This window comes from Zonotrichia albicollis, chromosome Z (assembly GCF_047830755.1).
Source record: "Zonotrichia albicollis isolate bZonAlb1 chromosome Z, bZonAlb1.hap1, whole genome shotgun sequence".
Taxonomy (NCBI): Eukaryota; Metazoa; Chordata; class Aves; order Passeriformes; family Passerellidae; genus Zonotrichia; species Zonotrichia albicollis.
In genome coordinates, this window is record NC_133860.1 from 78268858 (window position 1) to 78281288 (window position 12431).

Consider the following 12431-nt stretch of genomic DNA (forward strand, 5'->3'; position numbering starts at 1 on the left):
GTGATTTGTATTTAGTGAAAAATTGGGAAGTTCTCCACTTTTTACTTCAAACTGGGAAGCTGCCTGATGATTCTTGTCTCTTTGAAAGGGAAAATAATTCAGCTGAGTGAGCAACTGGATCAAGGAGCAGTGTTGAAGTAAGACTTCAACAGACACAACAAGCCCTCACTCCTTCAGCAATAACTTTTTTCTTAAGTTTGCAATTCATTTTGGTGAAGGAGAGAGAATTTTTGCCTTTCAACATAGCAATTGATATTTGTCTTTTAAATGTCATCATTTCTGCATCTGCTTCAATGCTATTATTTGAGAAGAGCTAATTGCTGTTATTTTGAATGCTGACATGCAGAGAGTTTTATTATACCTTTGCAACAACAATTTCAAACTTTTGGAACAAAAGGTAGAATAACTTGTTTTTTTCTTATTGCTCAGGGCATCCATCCAGGGTCTGTAGTTCAGCAAGTAAGGCATGGTTAATGTCACAAATAAGCACTTAGTTTCACAGAAAATAGCATGGCAGTTAAATGTTAATGGCTTCGTTCTGTAGCTCTTTTAAAAAGCCATGGATAGTAACTCTGATTAAGAGAAATCTGAGAACACAAAGTCACACTCAGAAAGTTGAGTAATTTGGAGTTGGTTTGGTGTGGTTCTGGAAATCAGTTTTTTTCCCTACCAGATGTTACAGTGTTGCTGTGCTAACCCATGCTATTAACATGCTTCATGGGGCAGTTCATTTTGAGGAAAATGTTAAACTCATTTTGAGCTTCAAATCTGAGCAATGCAGCAGAGATTGTTCCTGGCCTTCTTGCATGTTACTGCCATTGATACTTGCATGGAAATACTAACTACTTTTTCTCTCTTCTCCCTGACATGCGTCAAGGCTTCCAGACAGATCAAAGATAGGTACAGTACAAAATCTATCACTTTTGTGTCTTTGAATTAATCTTATCCTTGAAAATGCATTTACTGTAAAAGGGCCATAGTCAGCTTTAATCAAATTCATTGACTCTAAGTGTTAGTTATCACAACTTCTTAGAGGGAGCTAAAAACTTCTGTGCTGCTCATGTAGTATGGTTTTTCTTGGCTTTCCATAACTTTAAATAAAAAGATATTTCTGATGCAGGGAAGTGGAGCTCTGCATCAGCTGCTGCTGCAATTATTGTCTTTGAATATATATGTATATCATTAATTATTATTGTTAATAAGCTTATTATTAATACCTCATGGCTGAAATTTAACAATGTTTCAAGCTGACTCTGACCCTTTTAGTTGTGAGAGAATCTTGTTGGGTTTTTTTTGTTTTTCAAGTACTTAAAGACTTTTGCTAGCTAATTTTTCTTCAAAATGTAAAAAGTCTTGTAGCTGTTTAAATACTTCTGGTTACACTAGTACCATGAAATTATTTCTGGTAGCTTCTCTTTGAACAATTGTTTAAAAAGCAAAATTTGGCTGTATCAAAATCAATACTAAGGCCATTTTCTTCACTTGGAAGAATGTTAATTCTATTCCAAGAGTATGACCTTTTGGTTCAGAAAAGCTTCTATGATGTACATAATATTTTGAGAAGCAGCTGACAGGATGTTGTTGCTTTTTTGGACCAAATAGGTTAGCTTTCAATGTTCAGGGTTTTCAGTGAAGGCTCTGATTTACTACATTCTCTGAACTTCTGTGTAAAATGAGTAATTGTTAGAGTTTAATTTAATCTTTGCTTTTCCAGAGGTAAAGATTTGGTATCCTTAACAGATCAGAGGGAGAGTGGATGTGTCAGTGATGTTTAGTACTTTTTGTCAGTAATAAGTATCCTCTTGTGGTTTCCTGAAATTATCCTGAAATTTGAAATTATCACCAAATCCTTTGTGGTTCTCTATCCAAGACTGGTGTCTGAGCAGAAAGTGAAAAGTTGTCTGAAGCCCACTGTTCCCTGGTGTTCTCTTGCTGCTAATAAGAGGATTATTCTTCCTTAAGGAGAGATTTTCTCTACCCATCTGGCTGAGCACTGATGTGCTAGGCAGCCCGTGCTGAATTTCAGAGCATGAGCTTTGTCTTGGGAAATCAATTGAATTGTCTTTCATGATGTTCAGTTCAGTCTCACAACTGTCTCATACCCCAAAATTGCAAAGCTCATCACTCCTTACTTGCATATAGCTTTAATATCCAACTTCACATTTCCTCTTCCTTCCACACTACCAGATATTTTTTGGTTTTCAGTGTTCTTTGATGTATCTGTGGTTAGCATGCAATCTCTCTTACATAGTGGTAGAGTGCAGGAAGGAGTATGTATTAGGTGTTCTAAAGGCACCACACATCAGTGGGTGTAAAGTGCATTCGGGTCTTGGCAGTTGACTTTTGTGGTGTATATATTACTTTGTATTTGAGAATCTTTTTTTTAAAGGAGGAATTGGGATCTCTGTGCTGTCTGAATCAGTGTTACTTAAAATCTGCTTCATAGCCTGGTACCTTCAGAGTTAGAAAATTACATGAGAGCCTTGTTTTTTATTGGGATTTTTTGGTAGTGTAGTTGGAGTACAAAAATGTCTTGGGAGCCTTCATAATAGTATTCAGCTACGATTTCAGGAGTGGAAATGGGAGCTGTGCTTCACAGAATCCCAGGATGGGTCAGGTTGGAAGGGCCATGGTGGTTGATCTGATCCCACCTCCCTGCCCCAGCAGGGTGATCCCAGAGCATGTGGCACAGGATTGTGTCCAGGTCCTGGAATATCTCCAGTGAAGAGAAACTCCACAGCCTCTCAGGGCTCAGTCACTGCACGGGAAGGAGTTCTGCCTCATGTCCAGCTGAAAGTTCCTGGGATCAGTCCCTGCCCATTCCTCTTGTCCCATTGTCCCTACAGAGCAGAGCCTGGACCCTGCTCTGCCCCACCCTGCAGAAAGGGACACCCAGGGCTGAGGCCCCTCTCAGCTGGGGCTCCTCTCCACGCTGAGCAGCCCCAGCTCCCCCAGCCTTTCCTGGTGAGGGAGATGCTCCAGGCCCTTCCTCGCCCCCACAGCCTTGGCTGGCCCTCTCCAGGAGCTCGGTGTCCCTCCTGCCCTGAGGATCCAGAGCTGGACACGGCCCTCCAGAGGTGCCTCCAGGGCTGGGCAGAGGGGCAGGATCCCTCCCTGACCTGCTGGCAATGCCCTCCCAAGGGCACTCCAGGATCCCCTTGGCCTCCTTGTCCCCAGGGCACTCTGCTGGCTCAGGGACTGCTCTTTGTCCCCCAGGAGCTGCAGGTCCTTCTCTGCAGAGCTGTTTGTGCTGGTGCTTGGGGTTATTCCTGCCCAGCTGCAGGACCCTGCATTTCCTTTGTTGAATTAAGGTCCTTCAGTGTTTCGTGTATCTTGTAAAACTGGTCTGGTGCTTGCATGTTCTAATTCACAGCTTGAAAAATCTCTTAATCCCCTGATAAGGTAATAGATAGATATAATATCAGCATAGTCATCTTGTTAATTTCTGTTTAGAAATGCACAAACATGATCCTGAGTTTGCACTACTTCAGACTTTTCGTACTTGCTGAATCTAGGTCAAGTGATGTGAGGTTTTTTTTGTTTCTTATCCAGGTTTTTTTGTCACTAGTTAAGAGTTTTAAACTCATCTCCAGTCATCTCCTTAGTATTTATTTGCTTAGTAATATGGAACAGCTGGTAGCTCACATCATTATTCTGAGACAGTCACATTAGCAAAACTTTCTATTTTGAGTGTGCTAAATGGTAAACAATTATGTGTTAGAAAAATGTTCTAACCTTTGATCGGTGGTTTGACGTCAGTGGTACAGATTGTCTGATTGCTGTTTGGGAAAATGGGATATGGGACTTGACAATAGGAAATACATTTTGCTAATGCTGCTTTCTTGGCTTCAGTGTCACAGTGGCTTCAGCATTCCGCCTCTCTCTGAAACCGAAAGTCAGTGACAGTATGACTCATATGATGGTGGACTTTGCCCTGGAGAAGAGGATGCTCCAAGCTGTGAAGTTTTTGCCAGGTAAAAACCATATTCAGTGAGTTTAATTTGTTGCTACGTGAACAACTTGCTATATTTAAACCAACCAAACAAAAGAAAATTACACCTCTCGCACTCTAATAAGCAATTTTTTCATAGTATCTAAACTCATGCTTACTCATTGTATGTTAAATTGGATACCTTGAGGATGAGAGTTTTCTAGTTTTATTGTGTTGATTTCTACACAAGACACCATTTTGGAAAACAGTATTGGTCTCAGAAGTGAGTCTTCTGGACCATGTTTTTTCATGAGTTGTCAGTTCCTCTGTACTCTGTGAAGTTAGCTGAGGTTTCTTAAGACTGTCCATGACAGCTTGATCCTGAATGACACTCCAAAGTCCTGCTCATGTGCAGGAGTGTTATGTGTGAAACCGTAAACTTACACATTGCTTGCTAGAGTGGTGACATAGTCTGCAATACAGGTGAGGGACAGTCCACTATTCAGTGATACTTCCATATTACAAATTGTGTATTAATCCATCTGTTCCTGTTTGATAGTAAACTTGGGTGCATTAGACCAGCGTGTATCTTTCATGCCTTTTTAATCCTATTGCTTTCCAATCTAAAACACTTTGCCCTTGGCTGTTACTGAGAATATATTGACAAGAGCACTGCTGGCAGGGATGTAAAGTTGTTTCGTCTCTAGGTCACGAATCCAAATCTGTTAAGGACTTGGCAGCATCAGTTTTCATTTCTGCCCCATGTGTTGCAGATACAGTATGTGGTAGCAGGTGTGGTAAATGACCACTGTTACTCCTAGTTGTCATCTGGCAGTGTGCAGGCAGAAATTCACCTTCTAGTCTTGGACTCTGGGTGTCAATCACTGCCCTGCATTTCACAGTGCAAAGATCTAACAGCAAGTGTGAGCAAAGTTTTGCATCTCGGTAAAAGTATTATTTAGTGTGACTCTTATACATTTTTCCTTGTTAAATATATAGGAATTTGAAATGGGCCTCTGATTTGTTAACAGGAAAATTCACTGTCAGGATATCAATCTTGCCTTTTCTGCTGTAGTGCTGTGCTTCCAAATTACTCAGACACCAAAAGCTCCAACTGAAAACAGTAAAACTTATTTTTCATTTCCTGCAGCAAAAGTCTTCCTTGCATGTACTTTAGACTCTACAAATACTATCTAAATGCCTTCTTTTTCAAAACTTTTCTTCCATAGACTTAAGTGCTCTTTGATTTCATGTAAGTAGAATTTTGTTGCCTGTAAACAAAACTTCAGTCTTTAGTGGAACTTAGGAACTGTTTCCCCCCTCCTTTCAAGGCAAAGGGGTGAAAAGAAAGGAAAACTGGGTAACTGAAGAGAAACTAGTGCAAAATATTAGTGTCTGTAGTGATGAAAATAATTATAAGTGATGCTGTGTGAGGGGTGCAGCTGAATTTACCTTCCACAGACATAGGAACAGAAGTTTGCTTCTTGGTGTTGTTCCTGTAGATTCATATTTTTAAGTCCACTCCACTCTAGCCTTTTCAAACTGACCTGTGTGCTTGTGTTTCTGCAGTCCCTAAAGCTCCAGAGATAGATGTAGCAGCGTGTCTGGTTGCTGACAACTGCATAACAATATCGTGGAGGATGCCTGAGGAGGACAGCAGAATTGATCATTTTGTGCTGGAGTATAGGAAAACCAACTTTGATGGGCTCCCTCGACTGAAAGGGGAACAGCGCTGGGAGCTGGTTGACTACATTAAAGCTACTCAGTACACATTATCAGGTAAAGGTTTTTATGCTTGAAACCCAAGAATGTTGATATAACTCTTTATGCTTGGAAGTTTTGCAGAATGCCCATTTTTCTGCATGTAATGAAGCTGCCATTATAGCACATCAGTCATGGGTGCTTTGTACAATAACAGTTCTTTTATTTTGACTTTGAGGTTTTATCAAAAGTTGTGTGTTAAACGAAGTTCACACTGGTATTCAAGCATGTTTTTTGCAGATTGAGATAAATGAAAAGCAGCTACATGGGGATGGATCTCAGTCTTGTAGGAGTCATCAGTAATGAACACAAATTCAAATTTGTAAACATTTGCTTTGTAGGTCTGAGATTTGATACAAAATACATGAATCTTAGAGTACAAGCTTGCAACAAAGCTGTGGCAGGTGAATACTCCGACCCCGTGACTCTGGAAACCAAAGGTAAAGTTTAAAAAACCCCTGACCCTTATCTGTGGTGAAAATCCTGCACTTCCCTGCCTTCATATATGAACTTGTTATGTTCAGTCTGCTTCTGCATGAGTCCTGCTGAAACACTTCCTAAGTGGAAAGAGTAACAACTGTAAAGGATTAAGAAGCTTATTGGCACAGAGCTGCCCTTTTGGCATCCAGACCCTGAAAAAAATGGGGCAGTTAATATCACTTTCTCCAAAAGCTTGGCCTTGGTTGCCTTGAACTGTGGAGTGACAGTCCCATGTGCTACTGCATCATGCCAACATACAGCAAGAAGAAGGATGAATATTGTGGGTGACTCTTCGGGCATCTAAACAGTTGGTGTGATTATCCTGTTATTAGTGGCAGACAGCATTCTGTAACTAGAAATTGCTGGAAAGGGTTTTCTTGACTTGGTAGCTGCAGTTTCTCTTCACTGTCAATATTTAAAAAGCTGGCAGCTTCCAATTGCCTAAGGTGTGCAGTTGTGATGTTAGTTGATGTGAGAATTGTTAGATTGGCTTCCTAACATTCTGTAAATAAACTGAAAGAGAAATTTCTTGGAAGGGATGTTTTGTGACAGGACACAAATCTTAGCTATTAAGGTGAGAGAGTGATCCTGAGGTTTCATTTACATCCCGGTCTGGTATAAAGGGCAAAATGACTTATATCAACTATATAATTTATATAAGTATAAATTCTCTTCCTTTTGAATGTTATTTCATAGGAAAAAGCTGTATACAGTTTGAATGAGCTGATGGGCATTCTGGTAACTTTTTTATAATAATTTTAATACTCTTAAGCAACAGTCATTGTCAGAGACATAGTATCTGTTTAATAGCCACATAATTCCCTAGTCCAGTACCAGAAAACTAATTCTGGTTTTGATTGTCTGGGCAGTTACCATGCTTCCCATATTATTTTCATTATTCCTGGGTGAACATTTAGTTCACTTTCTTTAATAATCAACCCAGAGAAAATCAATTTCCTTGTCCATATGCTTAACCTGACTGTTGTTTACACTTGTGCATTTTTGAGCTCTAAACTGTTAAAAATCTCAGATATATGTTCTTTCAGGGTCAGTCTGTAATATCTGATGATATCAGGATGTTTATAGAACAGTCTGTGAATATATTTAGGTAATTGAGCCTGTATTACTTTTTTTGATTCCATGTGTCAGCTGGAATCAAAAAAAGTAGTGAAAGCAGCCTTTCAGTGAAAAGCTGCTGTTTCCATTATGCTCAATAAAACTCTGCTCGCTATGCTCAATAAAACATTTTTACTACTGCTTCTATCATTTTCTCTGAATAACCATTATACCATTTCACTGTTTTCTGTTTTGTCTTGACCAGCATTTGTGTTCAGTTTGGACAGTACTTCATCTCATCTGAACTTGAAAGTTGAAGACACCTACGTTGAATGGGATCCTACTGGAGGCAAAGGCCAAGAAAAAATAAAAGGGAAGGAAAATAAAAACAGGTAAGAATTCTGTTTTGTAAGTGTCTGGCATATCGTCTTGCAGTTAAAGGAAGAGGACAGGAATGAATTAAAGCACTTGGGGACAGTGGGACATGAAGGGAATTTTCATTCAGAAGTGTTTCTTTGCAAGAAATTTTAATTTTTTTCATTTCCCTTCCTCTGCCACACTGATGCAGAGGCTAGATTTGTGTCATAATTGTTAAATAATATTTCTTTATTTAAAAAATGCATTTGTTAGGGTATCATTCAGTGTACTGAGCTAAGGTGTAGTTGTGGTGGACTGACCTTGGCTACCCACCTCCTCTATGGCTTCTCCTGCTACCTAAACCTTGTCAGATAAGGCCAGGGCAGTAGATAAGGTAAATGTGAACAGGCAGCTGATGTAATTCTGTGTTTACTAGTGTTGCAGCTCAATTCTGGTCAATAGACAGCATTTCTACTATAAAAAAGTAAGGTAAGAGCTGACTGCCTTGCCTTTTTGAGAAAGAAGAGGTTAAGTAAAACTGGTACTATATACAGGTGATGTCTGTGTTTGTCTCAAACCCTCATTGGAGGGGGAAAAGTAGCAATGAAACAAAACAGACAGCAAAAGCTAATGGATAATGAAACATAACTATTGTGGATGTGGCAGCTCTAAACATACTGATTTCGTCCAGGAAAAGCACTTAACTTCAGCAGAGCTCTTGGTAGGTTTGTTAGATGTCTGCTGTTCTGAGTCATTGGATAAACACTGTTGGAAGAATGTTTAACTCTGTCTACTGTGGCTGAGCCTTGAATATTTCCAGGGATGAAGAATGTGTGGATAAGGAATGTGTTAACTTGCTAGCCCTCTGTTTCAGGCCACTTTTATGGGAGGGGAGGAATATCCTGGTACCTGACTGGAATCCCCTGTGGTGCAGTGACTCCCAGGTGCTTCTCAGCCACCAGTGTGATCCCTGGGAGGACAGCCTGGCTTGATCTTCTCTGCTCCCCTTCCTGTTACCTCATTAAAGACAGCATTTGGTTCTTGTCTTCCTCAGGCAGAACAAACCCCATTGTCTTTCTGTGCCCCAGACCTTAACTGTGGTGTTGGCTCTCCACAGACTTGCTCTGCTGTGTCAGGGTGTAAATTTGAGGAGCCCAGACCTGGACACAGCTGCCAAAAGGACAGGAGAAGTCATTTGCCTTGGGCTCCTGGTCACTGTGTTGGGACTGCAGGCTGAGTATGGCTGTCCATGACGGCACTGGGCACTGTTGTTGTCACCTTCTGCTTTCCACACTCTTCAGTGGCTTTCCCCCCGCCTGTCCTGCTGTGTGGATTTCCCTCACCTGGAGGGCTGGGAGCCTGGTGTTCGGCTGGATCTGTGCAGAGCCCAAGCCCCACTCCCAGTCTGTGCCTCACCTCTTGGGCTTTGGGGATACTCTGTGGGATTGGGTTCACACAAATGGCTTCTCCCTCAGCCATGGATTATTGACTTTCCATAGTCAGAGAGTTGGAGATAATTTATGAACAAATACATTCTCCACTGGCATATATTGCCAGAAGCGTGACAGAATAACTTCTATTAGCATTTTTAAAACTGGGGATAATTTACTCTAGTCATAGAACAGTTCTTTAATGACTACTTATTTCTGTCGACAGTGGCCAGAATCCTCTGCTGAAGAGCAATAGAAGGTGATAATATACCTCTTATCCCTAGGATCTAGCGCCTAGTTGGGAATCTGTGCTACTTCCCTTTGCTTGATGTCATGAGAAACAAATCTAATAGCCTTTATCAGTAACAGTGATAGAGTGCATGTGATGTGCATGTAGAAGTTATTTTGCAGTTTAATTTGGATTCATAGAGATGACCTATTCTCCAGTGACTGGAAGAGAGTCTTTCTGGAAGGATTCATTCTAATGTGTATGAAACTTGATTTGCAATGGCTGGAAGGGCATCCTGTGTTCAAACGTTGATCCAAAGATCCCTCTTACTTACAGACATATTGATGCTTCCTTAACCCTTTGGCAAATTTGTTACAAATATGATAAAGGTCTCCTTTCTGAGAACTTTAAAAAATTTTTTTGTACTTATTTTTGAACTTCAAAAACCTCTTTGCTTCTGAAATTGTGCTGTAGCTGTTACCAGACACCAGAAGGTAAGAAGTAATTGCTTTTACATGTTTGAAGAGAATGAAGCATATGTTAAAAGCTTCATGGTCATTCCCATTGCAGAACCAAGTGTTTGAATGAGAAGGCCTTTTTTTTTCTTTTTGAGATGTAAAGTTAGGTAAAATATTCTTCTATTCTTCATACAGTTGTGTTTTTTTTTGGTGTCACATCTTTTCTTTTTTTTTTTTTTAGTAAAACACCTTTTTAAGAAATTGCTTTTCCCATTTTTGATATCTTGCTCTCTTTTGCTGGTTTAGAAGTCGTGGGACTAAAAGAAGTGCCCAGGATCCTAATTTCTTACACATTTTAGTCCCCTGTTATTCATCTATCAGGTGGATCAATCTCTGTTTTGAAATCAGAAGTAAAGAAAAGCTTATGCAAAAAGCAAAATAAGCTCCTGAAGCCATGCCATTTCAATTGTTCTACTACACAAATTATGGCAATTTGTGCTAAACTAAATTTAAAAAATGTCTTGGAGATGCTTCTATCTGCTCAGCTCAGGGAATTTGACACCTTGCTCTGTCTTTGTAGCTATCAGTAGAGAACTTCCCTAGTTTGGCTCTGCTTTGCTGGAAGGACATGGTCACATGTTCAATTTTGCATCTCAGACTGAGCTTTTCTAGCAGGGGATTTAGATGAGCTTTGTTCTTGTAGGAGGCTTTTATTCCCACCTGAAAACATCTGTGGGATGTCTGCGTTAGAAGGGAAATTTGGAGCTGCCTCCATGGGAGCTGGCTCCATGGAGGTGGGGAAAAAACTGTAGTGTAGTTATTTTAAACGAAAAATGTGCTGTTTTGAAGAGTTGGAAATACACAATCACAACAAAATTCTTAATTATCTTTCATTTATTAGACCAGAAAAAAGCCTCTCAATGATTTCTGATCTCTTTCCTTGACCTTTCTTCTCCAGAAGAGAATACATGTTGTGTGCAGTATATTCTGAAATGGATAAGGAAATGGGGACTAATTGCAGTGCTGTAGGCAACAATCCTAAGCCATGACACAAGAATATCTGGCCACTGAATATTGGAAGAAATGTGTCAGTTACTGGCTAATAAGGACTGTGCTCTACTGGAAAACAGGCACAAAACTGAATTCCTGCTATGAAATTTGCTGCCTTCCATTGGAAGGGAGATGTAAGCACTGTGGAGGAAAAAAAGCCTGAGCAACTGTTTTTTTGCAGCTTCTATGTCAAATGGTCACTGTAATTTTCTGAACTGATAAAGGCTATTAAATTGTGAGAGGACAAAGCACATGCAGTGGCCATTTACAGACTTGAGCAAAGTAAATGATACCAAGAAGCTTTTAATGCTTTCTTAACCTTGTGAAAATTCGAGCAAAGTGCCTCCATTTTTCTTATTGTGATTCTTTAAATGGCCACGTTGCTACATTGCTTTCTGCATAGCCCATTTGTACTGGGTCTAATAGAAAATTTTCAGCAGCATTTGTTGGGAATGTGAGTGGATGATGTCTGATGCACATGAAGCAGGTTGGAATCTGCAGAGTGCCTCCCTCTGAAATTATGCTTTAATTCTTGGCTTTGCTATTTTTTTTTCATGCTATCACTTGCTAACTTTTTCCTTTGGTAAGTAAACTGCAGCATCCCCCATATTTACAAAATCCAAAAACGCTTGATGTGGTGCACCTGTGCAATGTACACTTAACCCCTTTGTGTGTCTCTTGTGAGCACATTGGAAGCAGAGTTGTCTTCTGTTACATGCTGAATAGTGAGGCTTGAGTAAACAGCTTTTTCATCACTAGTTTTTGTGTAGGCTTCTGTAAATGGAATTAAAAAATGGTCATGAACTAGATTTTAGCATACATACATTTGGCAGCGTAGTATCACTTAGCTTTTGATTCTTATGTGACTTTATTTTCATGGTGGTATTAGGAAAAAGGGACGTGTCCCAAACCTTTCTGGAATGGTTTTTGAGAATAGGGAATGAATTGGAAAGAAAACAAGCTGAACTTCACTGCATTAATGGACATAAAAATAGCAAGTAGCTTTAGCAAATAGTAGCTGAAGGAGCAGCTGGAGAGAAAACTCTTCTGTAGGTGATATTTCTTCCAAGGCTAATGTGTGATAGACTCCAGAGGATGAGAAATTAAAAATTACTTCTCAAGTGTATTTCAGAGACTGACTTTGTACTTTCTTAGGGTTTTTATCAATGAAATTAAACAGTAAAAAACTGTACAGCTATATCTGAGAAGTTAGAATTATTTGCTATGATTCCCTTTAAAGTAGTAAGCAGATGTGATTCGCTGTCTACTGAGAAATATTGCAAATAGCCCTCACTCAGTTTAATGGTTAAATTATTGGTAATTATTTCTGAGGGCCTAACCAAGGTTAAAAAAAGTTTTAAAACCTCATTCGGTTAAAATTATTCTTTTATACAACTGATTGCTCATTAGAATATTCTCCATCCTAAAGTGTTTCATTCAAACTATGTGCCACACATCTGCTTTCCCCCCCTGCTCTGTTTCCATTCTCAGCTGCCTCTGAACCTGTTTTTTTACAACATTTTGTATGTTTTCTTCTGTCACCTCTTCCCTCTCTGCTGTTGTGCATGCATGCTGTTAGAGGCATCAACTAATTTGTCCTTTCTAGAGTGTTTGTGTGTGTGTCTCTTGCACCTGATGGGCTCAGGGACACCTGAGTGTGCACTTCTGTGGCCGTGCCC

At 39.9% G+C, this 12431-nt stretch overlaps 1 protein-coding gene across 3 annotated transcripts in view; it reads left to right on the top strand.

Annotated features, from left to right (window-relative positions):
* FSD1L (fibronectin type III and SPRY domain containing 1 like) overlaps positions 1–12431 on the top strand; it is a 37213-nt gene that overhangs the window by 21730 nt on the left and 3052 nt on the right. For 2 of the 3 annotated variants that reach the window (XM_005491355.4, XM_005491356.4), the window contains exons 5-9: positions 878–900; positions 3853–3974; positions 5501–5710; positions 6034–6132; positions 7494–7620. In XM_005491355.4, coding sequence (XP_005491412.1) covers positions 878–900; positions 3853–3974; positions 5501–5710; positions 6034–6132; positions 7494–7620 — 581 coding nt within the window. Of the gene's footprint in view, positions 1–877; positions 901–3852; positions 3975–5500; positions 5711–6033; positions 6133–7493; positions 7621–9241; positions 9275–12431 lie in introns of all 3 variants that reach the window. The other variant, XM_005491353.4, reaches the window with a different exon arrangement.